Source organism: Chaetomium strumarium (genome assembly GCF_033439665.1).
Source record: "Chaetomium strumarium strain CBS 333.67 chromosome Unknown B0T15scaffold_2, whole genome shotgun sequence".
Classification (NCBI taxonomy): domain Eukaryota; kingdom Fungi; phylum Ascomycota; class Sordariomycetes; order Sordariales; family Chaetomiaceae; genus Chaetomium; species Chaetomium strumarium.
This window is the reverse complement of record NW_026944430.1, coordinates 1,275,686-1,292,511: the sequence shown is the minus strand read 5'-3', so window position 1 is coordinate 1,292,511 and position 16,826 is coordinate 1,275,686. Positions and strand designations below refer to the sequence as shown.

General features: G+C 55.0%; 5 protein-coding genes across 5 annotated transcripts; 3 read left to right on the top strand and 2 right to left on the bottom strand.

The window, feature by feature from the left end:
• Window positions 1–143: 143 nt before the first annotated feature.
• On the bottom strand, window positions 144–1,912 carry B0T15DRAFT_523487 (RAI1 like PD-XK nuclease-domain-containing protein). Its single transcript, XM_062868691.1, has 8 exons — window positions 1,609–1,912; window positions 1,254–1,496; window positions 1,150–1,178; window positions 1,046–1,073; window positions 984–991; window positions 817–917; window positions 596–766; window positions 144–528 (listed from the first exon to the last, which is right to left on the bottom strand). The coding sequence occupies exons 1-8, from the start codon at window positions 1,759–1,761 to the stop codon at window positions 155–157; spliced, it is 1,107 nt and encodes a 368-aa protein (XP_062723860.1). The 5' UTR covers window positions 1,762–1,912; the 3' UTR covers window positions 144–154.
• Window position 1,913: 1 nt separating this feature from the next.
• Window positions 1,914–5,950, top strand: B0T15DRAFT_410321 (Sec8 exocyst complex component-specific domain-containing protein). The gene is made up of 2 exons (XM_062865372.1): window positions 1,914–4,763; window positions 4,838–5,950. The coding sequence occupies exons 1-2, from the start codon at window positions 2,215–2,217 to the stop codon at window positions 5,550–5,552; spliced, it is 3,264 nt and encodes a 1,087-aa protein (XP_062723859.1). The 5' UTR covers window positions 1,914–2,214; the 3' UTR covers window positions 5,553–5,950.
• Window positions 5,951–7,496: 1,546 nt separating this feature from the next.
• On the top strand, window positions 7,497–9,485 carry B0T15DRAFT_549971 (uncharacterized protein; the record flags this gene model as incomplete). Its single annotated transcript, XM_062870239.1, has 2 exons — window positions 7,497–7,504; window positions 7,703–9,485. The coding sequence occupies 2 exons, from the start codon at window positions 7,497–7,499 to the stop codon at window positions 9,198–9,200; spliced, it is 1,506 nt and encodes a 501-aa protein (XP_062723858.1). The 3' UTR covers window positions 9,201–9,485.
• Window positions 9,486–10,545: 1,060 nt separating this feature from the next.
• B0T15DRAFT_508589 (uncharacterized protein) lies at window positions 10,546–11,281 on the top strand (the record flags this gene model as incomplete). The annotated part of the gene is made up of 3 exons (XM_062867735.1): window positions 10,546–10,638; window positions 10,734–11,092; window positions 11,218–11,281. The coding sequence occupies 3 exons, from the start codon at window positions 10,546–10,548 to the stop codon at window positions 11,279–11,281; spliced, it is 516 nt and encodes a 171-aa protein (XP_062723857.1).
• A 727-nt stretch (window positions 11,282–12,008) lies between these two features.
• B0T15DRAFT_508588 (uncharacterized protein) lies at window positions 12,009–12,920 on the bottom strand (the record flags this gene model as incomplete). Its single annotated transcript, XM_062867734.1, has 3 exons — window positions 12,009–12,517; window positions 12,574–12,771; window positions 12,899–12,920. 3 exons carry the CDS (start codon window positions 12,918–12,920, stop codon window positions 12,009–12,011), a joined length of 729 nt encoding a protein of 242 aa, XP_062723856.1.
• Between the last annotated feature and the right edge of the window lie 3,906 nt (window positions 12,921–16,826).

Here is a 16,826-nt window from a genome sequence, read left to right as displayed (position 1 = left end):
GATGGCTTTGACTTATTGAGCGTGAGCATTATCCGCCAGTTCATGAACTCATCCGTGATAATCTTGCCGTGCCCAACCTCCTCGACTTTGAAGAGCTCGATATGGTCTGCCCCACGTCGCCGCCTGATCCTCCAAACGCCTTCGTCGCTGATGGTCATACGGAGCCCTGGGCACCGGCGGTCAGCGTTCTTTGATATAGTCGGTAGGGTGACAAGGGGTATGTCTTACATTCAAGGAAGAGGGCGGCAAACTTGATGCAAACGTTCCCATCCCACTTGGCCATTCCTCTGCGCTGGACAGCATATGGTATGTTCATGGTCTGAAACTCCTCGACACTCGTGAGCATGCCGTTCTTCGATCGGAAGCCCACTATGATCTTAGGCACGCCAAGGAGGAAGGATTGGATCCAGAATTTCATGAGTTTCCTATCGAAGACGAACTGGTCGTTGTAGGAAGTGATCTCTGCGCTTGTCTTGAGCTCTACCCAGTTGATCGGATCTCCAGGGGTTTCAGGCTTCGCGTCCCAAACTATGCACTTCAGGTCAGCATGTCGCGAGGAAAGCAGGACTCGCGAGTCAGGGGAAGAGCTTCTTACTCGCGTCGACCTCTCCTCCGAGGCAAACTATTGTCTTTCCGAAACCTGTGCGAACTACCGAACAGTACTGCTCCTTGTTGTTGACGATCTCCTTGCCTCGATTTTCGATATACTCTCTTGACGTTTCACCCCAAGGGCGTGGTAGTGTACTGAGAGTCTCAAATTTGTAGCCTGCCAAGGACTTAGTCTGGCACTCGAAGGAGAAGAGAAGCGGGACTCACCCCAGTATTGCATCTCCGAAGATGGTATTCCGTTCTTCCCTCTACGGTTTTTTTCGAAGGCTCGTTGCTGCTCCTTGAAGGCATGGTTCTCTTCGATGAAGCTTTCGTATTGTCAGTCTAGGACGAGTAGAAACAGCTTGGAGGTCCCATTCATGTCATTCGCTTACATGCAGTCCTTTGGAGAAAGTCAGCAGGGAAAGACGCAGTGTGAAGGGACAGGGGAGCATACACGATAAAGCGTAGCATTCATCTCAAACCTAATGCATCGAGATAGGTAACTTAGCAGTGAGTCCTAAAAAGCGCAGCAAACTAGGAACTGAGGTTCTGGCTCACGCCTGGTCGTCAAAAGGTGTGGCCATGATCTGTTTGTCGTCAGCGGATGCCATTGCCCGCAAAGGTGAAACAAGTCTCAAGCCCGAGAAGACGAGAAGCCATACCTTGGTCATCATGCCTCGCCAGGTGACGATGTGTGCATCGATCGGCTCGCCCGTTTTCCGCTCATGGCTCGCAATCGTTTTAAGCAGGCTGTCGAGATGTTCGTCTATGCGATCGTCGTGTTGGACGAACTTGTCGAGTCCCTCTGACAGGTTTGCGGGGATCTCAGGCGGATAGTACCATTTTAGGGACGAGTCGTCCTGGCGGAAGTTATGTTCCTTGTCATATGAAAAGCAGGCGATTTCCTGGCAACGATATGTGCCATGTTAGCTGCTACTTCTACTAACTGAATCGAAGGACACTAGACTAGATAATGACAATCTCCCAGGTCAACGAGTCCAGACTGAGGCTTCCCACCTTTGGCCGCTTCACAGGCTCACTTTGTCCTGCATAGCGTGCAGGTGGATAGATGGGGAACGTCAGGGCCATCGCAGTCGCAGCCGCACGGGACAGGTGCCTAACGAGCTTAACGACGGGTCGTGTTCTGACGGGTCGTAGTAGCACCCTCATCCCCCGGTGCGTCCAAGTAACCAAATGGTCTGGACGCTTGCCTGCATGAGTAGGTACAGATTATCTGTACAGAATGAAGCATTGAGGGCCTGGAAGGAGATGCTTGGCGCTCTGGTGCCTTCGCGACTGGCGACCGGGAGTTAGATGTTAGAGGTGGGGCTAACGTTAAGCTGCAGGGGTCAAACCCCAAACTGCTGCATCCATGTCATTGTGCCGGCAGGAACACCGACCACGCAGAACACCAACCTAAGGCACGGGAGTGCCTGCGTCGAGCAACGTTGAACGAAGCTCGAGGCCGGACTGAGTTCGGAAAGCTCAAGGGCTTAAATCCCCCACCCGGGAATAAGTTCGGCTCTTTGACGAGGAGTGCCCTTCAATTGCCTGACCGAGACGGTGACGAGAACTCAGGATGACGAGCAGCTCGATGCGATAGCGTCCCGCCTCGAGTCCACCATGTCAAACCGATACGGCCAGTCGTATCGCAACGGCGGTTACGGCAATTTCAGCCGTCAGGATGACGAGTACGACCCGTACGGTGAGGGCTACGGCAGCGACCGCTATGTGCCTCCTGCCCGGCAGACGAATCCCCGGCCTCCTCCCGCCGTCCGCAATGCCGCACCCCCGGCCCGGTCTGCCCAGCGGGTCCAGGAAACCAACGCTGAGCGCGAGATGGCCAAGGTGCTGGAGTTGATCAAGCAGGAGTGGCCCGCAATGTGCGACAACGACTGCATTCCCGTCCAGCTGGCCCTGCAGCTCCTCGACACAAGCTCCGTCGGCCGCGCCCGGGAGTACGGCAACTTCCAGCGGACGCACCAGTATCTGCAGGACTCGCTCAAGAAGATCGTCCACGAGTACCACCAGGGCTTCAACAGCTCCATCGGCACCTTCCACAAGATCCAGGGTAGCATCCAGACATCGCAGAAGAAGGTGCGCGCCCTCAAGGAATCGCTAGCTGCATCCAAGGCGGCCCTTTGCGCGACCGACCCAGAGCTCAAGAAGCTTCACGCGACGTCCCGCATGTACGACGAGGTGTTGCAGACGCTGAATGAGCTGGACGATTTGCGGACTGTACCCGACCAGCTCGAAGCTAGGATATCCGAGAAGCGCTTCCTCACGGCTGTCGAGGTCCTCCAGAATGCGCTGCGGAAGCTCACGAAGCCTGAGCTGGATGACATTGGCGCGTTGAGCGACTTGCGCAGCTACCTGGCAAACCAAGAGACGGCACTCATGGACATCTTGGTTGAGGAGTTGCACGAGCACCTTTACCTAAAGTCGCCCTATTGCCAGGAGCGGTGGCAGAACCTGGCCAAATGCCAACGTGCACTCAACGAGGCCTTCAAAGACGCTCCGGCTGTGCCACCCTTTCACGCAATCCTTGACTCAATAGATTGGGATCGGTCCGTGACAGAAGATCCGCACAAGAACCCCGAGGCAGACACGTTTTCCTACGTCATGCTCTTGGTCGAGTCACTGAACAGGCTAGGGAGGCTAGAATCCGCCGTTGACACGCTGAAGCAGAGGCTGCCAGTTGAGTTGTTTGCGGTGGTCAACGAGACCATCGATGACATCGACCAAAAGCATCCTAGCTCATTACGAGGCGGCTCCAGTGGCTCACATGGGCTCCATATCTACGGGCAGCGCGAGACCAGGATGAGGGCAGACGTCATCTACGATCTGCTGTGGACTCTTTATGGCAAGTTTGAGGCCATTGCAGAGGGCCACCGCGTGTTCCACGAATCCATCAAGGCCCTGATCCGCCGTGAGGGAGCTGGCAACAACATCGCGCTGCTAGGCAGTTTCAAGGAGCTCTGGAATCTGTACCAGAACGAGATCCGTTCTCTTCTGCACAACTACGTCACAACAGATGCCGACGTTTACCAGTTCCGCTCGTCGCTCAGGCCGGGGGCGGGTTTGAACGGCAATAAAGATGCGTCGCGAGAGCACCTCTTCAAGTTTTCCGAAGTTGACTCCAAGTCAGTCGAGATGACGACCGAGTATGAGGCGTTGGACGGCATCATCCGTGCTGCTGTCCCCGGCTTGACGTCCAACTCGCGGAAAGGGCCGGATAGCAAGAAGGTGGGCTTGGTCGTTCCTCGGTCCGATCCTGCAGCCGCCAGGAAGAGCACAGGTGCCGGCTATGGGAACAACCAGGGAAGTGGGACGTACAAGTCTCTCGTCGAACCGAGCGTCTTCAACATGAGTCTGCTGCTGCCGCCCACCCTTGTTTTCCTTCAACGATTGAAAAACATCGTCCCGCCCGGTTCGGACCTAGCGACGAGTACCCTCACGTCGTTTCTCGACAACTTCCTCGTCAATGTCTTTCAGCCACAGCTCGACGAGACGCTTGGAAAGCTCAGCGATACCGTCTTTGGCGAAGCAGACGCCTTTTTGCAAGACTCGGAGTGGGCTCGCGTTGCCAAGCGACCAGTCTTCAAGGGCGCGACGGCCTTCTTTACTATTGTAACTGCTTTTTGCAGAATGCTGGGCACAATCCCGCATGACCAAGCACTCAGCTCGCTTATCATAACGCAAATGCTCAGGTACTATGACAGGTGCTTCAACTGGTACAAGGCACTTGTGACGAAAACTCAGGAAGAGGCATCAAGCGCCCAGGAACTGCGAGCGTCTGCGGTCATGGCGCTTGGAGCCAGTGAAATCCACGAGACGATGAAAAAGCTGTGGGAATCGGAAACCACGGATCTCGAGCTTCTCGATAAGGAGACCAGCTTGCTCATGGCACATGCTAAGCAGAATGTGCTAGGGGCAAGCGATATCATCCAGGACCGTGATACCATCTCATCGCTCTGCCTGCTGTACACCAGCATGAAGTGGCTGTCAGTCAAGATTCTCAGCCTGCGACACATTACTAAGAACGAGGCAGATTCTTCCCGGTCCAGCCTCCCCAAGCCAGAGAAGAAGCGCTGGACATTGCTCAACGACCCGAGCAAAGCCACGACGGAAGAAGGCCCCGTCTACCTCCCCATGACGCAAGAAACCGTCCAGTACGTGCACTCTACGTCTCACTTTACCTACCTTGGGTAGCCTCTATGATTTTCTGGCTAACCCGACTCCGCAGATCTTTCGACAGCATCCTGACCTCCTACACCGAACTCGCCACTACCGCCCTCCTAACTCTCCACTCGGAAGTCCGCTGCCGCATCCTCCACTCCCTGTACACTGCCCTCTCCCCTTCCCAAACGGCCCCTTACCTCCTCGACCAGGAAGTCACCGAGCCCGACCCGCAGATCCTCTCGCTCAACGCAGAAATGGTCGCCTTCGACGAGATCATCTCGCACTTCCTCCGCGAGCGGGAGGTGTCCTTCGTGCGCACCGGGCTGGGCCTGCTGATAAATTCGTACCTCGTGGGCAACGCCCCCATGACAGCGCCGATGAACAGCAAGGGGTGCGGGCGCATGCGGCTGAACGTGCTGGTACTGCAGCAGAATCTGAAGAACATCGAGGAGGGCCCGGGAGCCGAGCTGGGAAGGGCGGCGAGGTATTTCGAGCTGTTTGATGAAGGCCCTGACGCCGTGGTAAAAATGGCGCAGGAGGAGGGACAGAAGGCGAGGACGCCGCTACCTGCATCCGGCGAAGAAAGCGGTGACGGGAAAGGAGGTGATGATACGCAGCGGAGAGGGGCTGTCAGGTTTACCTATGATGAGCTCAAGGCATTGTTGGAACTGTGCTACAGTGAGCAGCTCGCCGATCCTGAGAGGGGCGTGGCGGCTGCTGCTAAGAGGCAGTTGGCCGATAAGCTGTTGGGGTTGAGCGAGTATATGTGGCAGAGCTAGACCACTCCTGTGTTTCTTGCTTGGTGCAGTTGGAAAGGAACTTGCGGTGTTCAAGGGGCGTCATGGACATGACGGCTTAGCGGGAGGTACAAGTCCTCGTATAGCTGTTGAGATGAACCCACGAGCGAGATGAGGTGGCCGTAATACGAACAGAGGCGTATTTTTCTGTCACTCCGTTGTCCGTGTTCATTTTTGATATGATCCATTTTGGGATGCGCTTATCTAAGGCAGCTAGCTATGTTAGTAGGCTGTGATGTTTTGTCATGTATATATAGCAGATTCAAGTCATGATAGCGCTGCTGCTGTCTTCAGTCTGGTAACTGGAGCCTGCATGTTCTGCTTGGGGTATCATTCCATATCAATATACATAGAGTAGGGCTAGTAGAGATGATGAAACAAGTGGCTTGCATGAGACCTGTCCACTGTTTCGTTGTATCTTACGGATATGCCCACATCAAGTCCGGTCTAGACCCTGTCAAAAATAACTGCCCTGTGCCAATACAATACATATGGCGGAACCCGGCCTAAATGTTTCGATAACTACTAGTATACTCGGGGACCGAGGAACAAGAAGCAACTAAATAACCACCTTATACTGCGTACGTCATGCGCAACCACTCCGAGGCGGGGTTGGAACTTGAAACAACACAATCAGCTTTGAATGGTTGGCCACTCGAGGACGCAACATGAAGCTTATGTCGTGCGAGGGCGGGAGGCAGCGCCACCTCTGCTGATCCTGTGCCTGAAGCTTCCAATGATGTCGACTTCTCATCGTGTCGGGAGAGATGAGGGGAGGACGATGTCGTACTCAGCGGGCAACTCGAACCCGAAGCTGCCAGAATACCTAACGTTACCTCTGGGCTGGGCTTGTTCTGCTTCGACTGCGGCCGCAGGCAAGTGTTCCAAGGCAAGGAATAGCCAGCCATATACCTCCCTTACCTAACGTGCCACCTACATACCTCTTCGTTTTTGTACGTACGGAGTAGAAAATCCAATCTGAATACGGGATGGCAGACCTCTCAAACTCACCCCTGTGTTGCTTAACTGCTGAACCCGAGGACCCTTGGAGACAACTCCCTGACTAATACCTTAAGTTAACGTTAAGGTAAAGCTTGACGCAAGGAACAGACACAGTGGAGCATTTGACCATCACAGATGTCCAGACGAAACCATAAACGACAATGAGAGATAATGACGTTTGGTTCCAAGTTCCTGAAGACTTCAAATCGCTTGAGGTGTGATTGAGCCTGGAAGCTTGGTTCTGCATTAAGGTCGAGAGATGCAGATAGAGGGTGACGTGAAGTTGCCCCTGCTGTCGCTCGAAGAGTTCGGTATTGTCTCAACAATGTGCATCTTAATGCGCTGGTCCTGCGTTCACACCAGGGACCTGACCGCAACCGTCCTTGTCCAATGGGAGCTGACGGCTGCCACCGGCAACTCATATGTGGGACCCCGAAGGGTGCCAGAAATCGGTGCTGGCCTGGCCTATCAGAGGCCCACATGTGCGCGCGAGTGGGAACCATCCCCCTTTAGCACACCCTTCCTATTAAAAATGTTGTCCTGCGGCGGGCTCACCGTTTGACAGGCTTACATTGGCTGATTTCTTCCCCCGTTGTTGCAACGCGGGAGAAGCTTGGAAGCCACAGCAACTTTCGGATCGTCTCCTATTCTCCTGCAGCCGCCCACTACATCATCGCGTCCACGCAAATGCATTGGTGCTCCCCTCGTTATTCTTCTGGTTCCTGATTTCCTCTGCGGTTTTGCGTGGGCCTGGCTCCCTCCCTCTGCTTCTGCGGTATCAAGCTCGCCCTCGTTCACTCTTGAGACAAATCTCCCTCCCATCGTTTAACTGCTTGGGAACGCGGTTTCGCCCGCGCTAATTCGAATTCCTTCTCCGCCGCTTTCCCTGTCACTCCTCACCACACTGATATCCGGTTGCCCGACATGGCTGGGTATGTACCAACAACCCGGTGTACCTACTGCCGGGCGACTGCTGACCATATATTCGCGACTCCAGGATAGGATCCGCTTTCAAGACGTTCTGGCATTCTATGACCAGCTATGATCGACGTTGGCACGCCCGATATCAATCCACATTGGCTCTGGCTGCTGACCATAACACTAGATTCCGGACCCGACTCTCCTTATAGAACAGGGCGCCATGTCCCCCTGAATGCGAGGAATGGTTTGACTTCAATCGCGACCGCTGGCGAATCGCGCGCCGATATCAACTCGGGGTACCACGACGAAGGCCGCCACTCCACGTCCACCTTCGATGCTGCTCATGGCGGCCCGGTTACATCACCCGGTTTCAACCCTCCTTACTCTCCCGGGATGAGGTCGCAGACGGCGCAACGGTCGAGTGCAACCGATGGATTTGAAATGCAGAGCCCAACGGGCGAAATCCCGATGCAATCTTTCCGAGATGGTGTGCCGCCGCCGCCTTCGGTCGCTAGTTCCTGGACCAAGATCGACAACTGGGCTGATGAGAACTACCCCGAACTATTTGACCAGCTCTGCGAAGGCTGCACGACCAATGACATCAACGAGCTCGAGTACCAGCTCGACTGTTCACTTCCGCAGGATGTCCGGGAATCGCTGCAGATCCACGACGGTCAGGAGCGAGGCGGAACCCCCACGGGTATCATTTTTAGCGGGATGCTTCTTGACTGCGAGGAGATCGTGCAGGAATGGGAAAATTGGCGCAAGGTCAACCAGGAATTCTTACTTGAGCCGACTTTCCCCAGGCCGGCGGTTCCTTCAAAGGCTTTCGGCGGAAGCAACCAGGCATCGTCATCCACGGCAGCGTCGTCCAGCTCGGCTCCGACATCACCTCGAAACGTGAACTGGAGGCAAGATTTACTGGCTCGTCAAGACTGCGTTCCTCCAAATGCGATTCAAAAGGCCTATGCGCACCCCGCCTGGATCCCCCTTGTGCGGGACTGGGGTGGCAACAACCTGGCGGTCGACCTTGCGCCGGGGCCAAAAGGCCAGTGGGGCCAGGTGATCCTCTTCGGCCGCGATTACGACACCAAATACGTGGTTGCGCGGTCATGGGCGGCCTTCCTGGGTATCGTTGCGGATGACTTGAGCAGTGGGAGGTGGTTTATCGACGAGGACTCTGGCGAGCTCAAGCTGCGTGAATTCAAGCAGGCTCGTGTCGAACCATCTTATTTCGACATCCTGAGGTGGAGAACGGACCAAAAATACGGCCGCACGGCCGCGAAGCGGAAGTCAATGGCACCAGCGGGTTCACTTAGCGCGCCGAACTCGCCCTATGCCAACCCTACGGAGCCCGGTGGTGAACCCCGCGGCCGGTCGATGCAGCGTCTTAGCGCCATCTCGCCGATTCCCAGTCCCATCCGGCCCGGTTATGGGAAGTCGAGCCCGCTGGCGCGTGTAGCCGAGGAAGGGGCGGCAACTAGTCCAACCGTGGGGTTGAAACCCGGAGAGAAGTTAGTCGAGGTCGATACTCCTCGGCATAGTAATGAAGAAAACAAAGAGACCGCCCCGAGGTTACCGGACCTGGCCAACGGCGAGGCGTCTGCGGATGAGACCAAGCCTGAAACGCAGGCAAATGGTTCGACAACAGCGAACGGAAAGCAGCCCGCTGAGGAATCCGAAACGATGAAGACAATTGAGATATGAGGTGCAAAGAGCGGGCGCGCAGCTACGCCGGGCAATAGTTTGCAGGCGGATGCTCAGCCCTGGACGAATTTCATACATACACACATCGACGCGGGACCGAGAACTACTTCTGGCGTTTAGGGCGCCTTGATCTGATACCGATAAAACGATTGCGGCTTGGGAAACTTCTGTTCTTGGCGTCATCAAGACCTCCGCTGCTTATTATCTTTGGGGGCTTTCTTTGTTCCCCCCGTTACACGCGAACACAAGAGACCTGCCAATTCCTACGCCTTGTCTTCCCCTTGACTTTCGCTTTTTGAGTGGACTACATTCTTGCCTGTGCTCAACGCAAGAGGGCGGAAGGGCGTCTTATTCTTCTGTACATTATACCTGAGGTTTAATCACCTAGCTACCTACCTAATTGCCAGGGCTCTACTTCACTTCGGCCGGGAAGCCGAACGGGTGAAGAGACCTCGTACTTGTTCGAGGGATCGGTGAGGTTACTTGGGCCGCGACTTCTGTTTCTGTCAAGAGCGCTACCTCCGGGCCTTGGTTGCGCAGTACCGATGAGGCAGGGAAATTCTACAATCGTAGATCCGACCTCGTGGAGATGTAATGCGAGCGCTGAGTGAGTCTGTGGCCAGGGGGCGTGTGGGCTGCGGAATGGGAGGACCGTCGCGGATTCTGCGTTTCTTCCATTATACTGACCCATCGTGAGGCTCTCCGTCGTCTCGAGTCGTCTCCGTGTTCCACTGGACTCGGTGGGCGTGCGGCGGAGTTTGATAGTCCCGTAGCCTGAGGAAGAACCATAGAGCTGCGTCGTCGCTTGACTTACATCCCATCCCATGTTCGCCTCGGACTCGGGCGGCGTGGTGTGTACCTCTTCCTCATCAGCCAAACAGGCGGCATCCTTGCTCCTAATTAAATTCAAGTATTCTTTGAATTAACAGTATGCACCCCAGTAAGCCAGGAAGGTAGTTATTACTATGCCATGCGCAATACAGTGAGTCTCGAAACACGAGTAAGAGTGCGAGTGGCATCAGAGTGGTCACGTGTCTGAGCTCCGTACCTGAAGTCGTCGGGGCTCTGCCATTTGCCAAGCTTTGACAGCCTTGGCTGGGTGGAACTGGGTGGGCCGGTCCGCCGAGCGCTCCAACATCGTCATCCGTCACAAGCAACTTGAAGCTGAGCTCAGCCCTGTATATCTCCCACCGACAAGTCAACAATCGCTAGCACGTCGAGGCGTAACGGGCGAGAACTGACCGGAAGCATTCCGTACGAGACGAGTCCCCGGAAGACAATCGGACATCCATCCATAGCTTCCGCCTTTTTCAACCGCGCAAGCGGACCAACTAAACTTACCATCATGTCCGAAGACCGCCTCTGGAAGTTCAAGAGACCAGAATGGCTCAATAGCGTTTGGGCGCGCAACGCAGGGGTCTATGCCGCCGGCGGCCTGGTACGAACCCGAGCTCGCCCCTCCCCCTTTCGCTGTCATGCTGTGCTGTTCTCGGACGACAACTGACCATGTCTGTCTCTGTCGCATCCTCCCAGTTCTCCCTCGCATTCTACACCCTCCTCGACTCGGCCGTCTGGTCCAAGTCGGCGCTCAACGGCTCCACCCTGCACGTCACCTTCGTTGACTGGCTGCCCTTCATCTTCAGCAGCCTGGGCATGCTCATCATCAACAGCGTCGAGAAGGCCCGCCTGTCGGCCGACAGTTTCAGTTATTCCGGGTCGGGCGTGGCGTGGAAGGCGCGCGTAGTGCTCTTCCTCGGGTTCGCCGCTCTCGCGGGGGGGATGGCCGGCGGCGTGACGGTGTTCGTGCTGAAGTTCGTCGTGCCGGGCGTCCCGTTCCCTGCTATGACTATGGGCGTGGAGAATGTGGTGGCGAATGCGCTTGTTGGGTTGAGGTGAGACTTCTTTCTATCTATCCTCGTTGTTCTCCGGGTCCGCGCCTTGTTCAGCTGCGCAGATCAAGGTGGGACCTGCTTGGGCAGTGATGGCTAATTATGGACTTTTTTTTTCGCAAAACCAGCTCGGTCGTGCTTTGGGTCAGCCAGAACATGGAGGACGAATATTCATATAACCTTGCTCTTTGAGTTGAAGCATGGGATGAGGGTGATTGGGGCTGTGGTTCCTCAGCCGTGAAAGCTCATCCCTGGGGGAGGATTGAATCATGGGATAGGGGGTGAGTTATGGCTGCTTTGGGAGGGTCCAGTGGCTTCGTCGGGCTTTGGCGTTCTCGTTGACACTGATTTGGCAGGCAAGGCGCTTGGATTGAGATGTATGATGCGTTGGCAGTCAAATATTTACCACCTAACCTCTACACCGAAGTCCAGTCCATCGATCCACGGCGTCAATCGCATTGAACCCAGTCGCCGGTCAACAATTCTGCGCTCTCGTAGGTATAACTTATTTCTCTAGCTATACTCACTCTTTGGCTCCATCATTTCTCTGGTTTTCTTGAGAGAGGCCAAGACGAACAAGCGCCGGTCGACAGGGAGATAGAGTACCACAGAATCTCGTGGGAACAACTTGTAAGAGCATCGATGGACGGAAGACCTGACTATCCAAGTCTATTTATGGAGACTAGGCAGTGGGATACGGCTTTTCAAGATTCCTATACAACGTCTTGTCATGGCTTCGCATCACTTCATTCGCGTCACTCGCGGCACTCTCCCAATTGGAACATCACATTGCAAAGCAGGCCACAGAGACACGAGTTTCCAAAAATGTCGCCGGTATCAAGTATTCCTTAGCAGCTTACAGGGAAGCTGCGCCCACGTCAAATCTTCATGACATTAGTAGACCGCCGCGGTGGGACGATCAAGTGCAGATGGCGGACGTCTGCTCTGACGTGAGGAACTCATAATCAGGTCTGTAGACCCAAGGGCGCTGGTCCTGGCCTTCTTTTGGCCAAATCTCGGGCAGGGGCGATCCATTCAGAGTACTCTGCTCCCTGATTTCCGTGATCCAGCGCCTTCCGTCGATTTCCTTGACGACAAAGTAAGCTGCGTTGGGAGCATAGTAAGGCTTCCCGGTTGCCTTCAGGATACCACCGTTGTATCCCATACCAGTGACAACACCGCCTCGACTGCTCGTATTGAACGCGTCGGCAGACACGACGTAAAAGTCGCGCCATGGGTGCCATTTGTCACCATAAGATTCTGCAATGGCTGCACTGAAGAACCTGTAGACCTGGACGTAAGTGGTGTAGTCGAAACGCGTGCTGTTGAAAGACGCTCGGAGGGTAGGGTGAAAAGTGTCGTAATAGCCCTTCTCCCAAGCGGAAGTGTCGCTCAGGTTCTTGGGGTCGCGTGGGTAAGGATAAAAAGCTGCGGATTTCTGGTCAGCTACTAGAAATACGCTCCCCAAGGAGAGATTGGCTCACCTAAGATCTGGCATTCAAGCCAAGCAGCGAGCTGTACGGCGCGAGACTGCGACTCATCATCGGCTTGCGCGCAGGCCTTGGTAGCATCGATGGTGATGCGGGCATTTTCCGCCTCCGTAGGGAAGGGCGAGGGCGCCACACCGGGAGTGAAAGCAGCGGTGGTAGGACTGGGCTGGGGCTTGCCTGCAGCAGCAGCAGCTGAGACGGAGACGGCAAGTCCAGTCACGGAAACTAGAATGCCATGTTAGCCTTGCGATGCCAATGTGGTGGGCGCAAGCAACACGCGCTATGAAGTTTGACAGTCTGCTTGCGGTGTAAGACATACCAACCAAACTAGACCAAAGCATCTTGACGGGCAAAACAAGAAACAGTCTGAGAGCCAAATAAGCTCGAGTAGTCAAGGAACAAGAATGTACAAGAGAGAGAATCAAACGAACACCAGCAACACCGCTCCTTATACCTCCTCTCTTCTCCCCCTATCCCCCTCCCTATACGGAAGTACACACTAGCCTCTCTCCCCCTCCCTCGGTTACGGCCATCTCGTCCACGGCGGAGTCGTGAGGGATGCAAAGCGCTCCATCAAGCAGGCTACCAATACCACCTTAGAGGAAGGGCCGGGATCCAGCAAACGTTTACCTGGACGTTGAAAACAGATTTAAATCGTTGCCCAACGCACCAGGAAAGTAAACTACTGTACGAACGTCTAGGTGTGTTGAAGAACGGTTTATTATTGACAGGTTGGAAGTTGGAACTGCGTCCAAACGTTCAAGCAGCACAGCACGGAAAATCATGATCCCATCCGAGGCTCCCGCCATCGCTTATATTATAGCAAATGTTAGCAACGCTACCATGCGACTAACGGGCACCGTCGCCGTCGGCCCTCCATTTCTACACATTCCCAGCCTCGATGAAGTCCACTGTCCCGCCCCACCCGTTGCAGCACGGGTCGCGCCAGCACACGCGATTGGTCTGTTGTTCAAAGCCCCTCAAGGTAAATTTATCCGCAAAGCCCACAAGAACCGCAATAGCAAGCGAACATCGCTTACAGCCCGGCACGGCCCTAATCCTTAGTTTACAGATCCTTAGTGAATACGGTAGGCATAGTAAGCACTATACCTTATCCCCCTTTATGGTCGCTAAGGTGCGATTTCTTATATGTGTGGTAAGCTAGCTATCTGCAAATGCCCTACCTCGCGGACGTCTGTTCTACCATTTTTCCGGCAACAAGGTCCATGATAAAGTAGGGCTTAAGCGGTTTTGAAGGGGAGCTATGCATACACCGAGCTGAAAGGTTCCTCCCTGAAGCTTAATAGTTGTTCTCATTCAACTCCTCGGTCCACGTAGACCTTTCTGTGATAATGGTAGAGTTCATTTGCACAAAGTGTTGCCACGCAAACCTTCCATGCCGTTTCGCTCCGGCATAACAGACCAATCCGGGCACTCAAACAGCACGAAGAGGGCATACCATGCGGTTTCGGATCTGCATCTCAGTCCGCGAATAGGACGTATAAATCCCCGCCCCCGAAGAGAGCAGCAGGGCAGCGCTCCCTCCTCGTTCCCATCGCCGCTCGGTTGCCGGCTTGCTCAGGCCGCCTACAACACTGCAAAGCCCTTCACCCCGAGGATCTGCGGCATAGTGGCAGTGCTATAGGGATCATTGGGCAGGTCAACGGGATATTGGTTGCAACGACGGCTTGCTGGCTTCCCGCGACCTCGTCATCCGGTCTCAGGGCGGATGTCGCGGGTTGCCTGAGACAAACCCATAACTCTCTGTCTGTCAATCCGCTGAATACACGGAGAACTTTGGGCGCGACTAAGTGGTACAAGCGTAGAACATGCATAGGGTAATTGCGCGGACGCGCGAAATCGCCGGTCTGCTTCTCCCGGGTGTTCCCGACGATGCCTAATCTCATTGCTTGTTGTGTAAATTGGTGGAGGATGGAGGGAGCGAGTCTGGAAGCTGTTGCTAGTGATCGGAGGGACTCATGAACGCCGGGTAGTCGGCTCCCGTACCCATGGTTGAGAGAGAGAGCGCCACGGGGAACATCGCGGCGTTTCTGATTTATCCAACCACCCGTCACGTCAGGCGCTCACTTTGCTGCACGCTGCCCAAAGGGGTCAAATAGGCCCAGGACCGGCGATTACCGACTGGATAAAGGGAGGCGAAGGAGGGGGGATGGCCTTGCTGACTCGCGAGTCTTGGGTGGCACAAGCTACCCAACCTAAATAGAACAATCAACAAAGTAGGAAGTCCGCCATAGCAAGGTGGCGAGGAGGTCGAAAGAGAATACTGCAGTGGCGGCGACCGGCTGGCCGCCACACTGGGCGCTTGTATGTGGTTACATGGCATGCCTCGCCCATGTGTTAGTGCAGGGAACGGAGATTATCTCTCAAGTCCACGAAAAAACCGGAGGGTTGCATAATGCGGCAGATAAGTAATGGCGTCTGGGTCACATTTCCTCGCCGCTGCGGCCCAGAGAGAGCACTCGAACCATAACTGCCCAGACTCCAAGAGGGATCGCGAGGATGGCGGCGCGATGGTTTGCTGGTGCAGCCGGCACAGTCAGGGCACCTCGGGCCGGTCCTGGTGCCCCTCCCAGTTCCGATTACTCGGGTACTATGGCTTTTGACGGCGGACCTGAAGCCGTCGTCGTGGCACCGAATCACGTGGATTATATCTCTGTTCTTGGTTCGTTTTCGGGACTTAAAAGGTCACGAGCTTTGAGCCAACGGACAGCCCAGCCATTGCCTGCCGTCCCGTCCAAGAGGAAGCATGCACTGGTACACTTCAGTTGACCCCGAAGGAAGCTGAGAAGGCATAACTTGAAAAGTAAGTGGCCGGTGTTATGCATAAAACGTCGAAAGCCAGCAAATGAAAACGAAGGGCATGCAGCAACAGCTGCGAGAAGGATTGGTGTTACCGCTTTGAACCAGTCCAGGACTCGTGTGTCGTCCCTGTTTGTGTTCAATTGGCTTCGTCCTTTTCACCTCCAAACAGCACTGCAGGCCACCAAGAGTAACGTGATTGACGATGGAACTGAATTCGAGTACAAGTTAACTTGCAAGGTGCTCCGAGCCCGTCCATGAAAGTCGGATGTGGTCAGTGCGCACACCCTGTGGAAGGTGGCTCGAGGGTAGTACCATGTAGGTGACCCCACTGCATTGACTCCACAGAGGGCACTGACCACCATTGCTGCATTGCAGCATCGCAGCATCGAGCCCCCCACCGGAGTTGAATCCTCCAATGGGAGTGACTAACGTTGGGAATGGACGGAACACATTGAGACTCTCGAGGGCACAACAATAACGCCGACATTCAGGTGTCGTCATGATGCTCTTGGGCTCACGGGAGACATCGTACCTCTAGTGGTATCGTGCTCTGAGCGCGGCTTCATCCGGGCAGCGAGAAGAGTCAAAGACCTGTCACCAATCACGGCGTTTCGATCGCCATTGATTTCAGACGGAAACGTTCTGGAATTGGTCATGACAAAACTCCGGGAGTGCATTCCTTCGGAGGTTGTGGGTTTCTATTTTGGTAGAACGCTGGCCGGATGATTTGCGGTGGCACTTGTCTCACGCCCGTCCACGATCCGCGCGGGCGCTATCTTAGGGCCATGGCCTCGGGATGCCGTCAACGGTCCATCTCGGCTTTCAGGGGCTACGAGTCTTCCTGGTTTACCTAACCTTCAATTGTCGGTGGTTTCTAGCCTCGAGGTCTCAAACGACCACCCTCTGGCGGATGAGGCATTGGAAAGATCCCAGCCGTTCCAGCCAAGCTCCCCAGCTGGCAGGAGAAGGTCTTCATCCGCCGTCGGTTACCCGACGAATGTCAGTCGAATGATGTCTCGTTTTTCCTACCCAAATGACTGCAAATGACCATTCCGCCTCCCTCTGTTGGGTCAGCAGGTCTCCGGCCGTATCATGGTCTCCCTGTCCAGCCCTGAGGATTAGCGCCCTTCGGATGGTCATGAGACTCGAAAGAGCTTCAACAAGATCCACCTCTCTTACGCGCAGGTCCCCAGACATCGGGTGGGTCGTGGGCATGGCAGAACCACAGGCGCGGCGACGACGATGGCATCGTTGGGCACCAGAGAGCCATGCTTCCAACCCGTACCTACATTGTTATGTGCCAATGAGCAATTGGGCGTTGGCAGCCGACGTGATGACGCATGTGAGCATCGAGCTATTTTTCAGCCCCAATCGGAGATGATTGATGTTTGATGCTGCGTGGCAGCCAGGGGCAGAGCGGCACT

What these genes read in the sequence shown, in the direction of transcription:
- B0T15DRAFT_523487 (XM_062868691.1), bottom strand. Translation starts at nt 1,761, where the DNA reads ATGAGGGTGCTACTACGACCCGTCAGAACACGACCCGTCGTTAAGCTC. An exon ending in AGCCTGTGAAGCGGCCAAAG is followed by an intron (nt 1,497 to 1,608) that starts GTGGGAAGCCTC and finishes TATCGTTGCCAG; the next exon opens with GAAATCGCCTGCTTTTCATA. An exon ending in ACACCTTTTGACGACCAGGC is followed by an intron (nt 1,074 to 1,149) that starts GTGAGCCAGAAC and finishes TCGATGCATTAG; the next exon opens with GTTTGAGATGAATGCTACGC.
- B0T15DRAFT_410321 (XM_062865372.1), top strand. Translation starts at nt 2,215, where the DNA reads ATGTCAAACCGATACGGCCAGTCGTATCGCAACGGCGGTTACGGCAAT. An exon ending in ATGACGCAAGAAACCGTCCA is followed by an intron (nt 4,764 to 4,837) that starts GTACGTGCACTC and finishes CCGACTCCGCAG; the next exon opens with ATCTTTCGACAGCATCCTGA.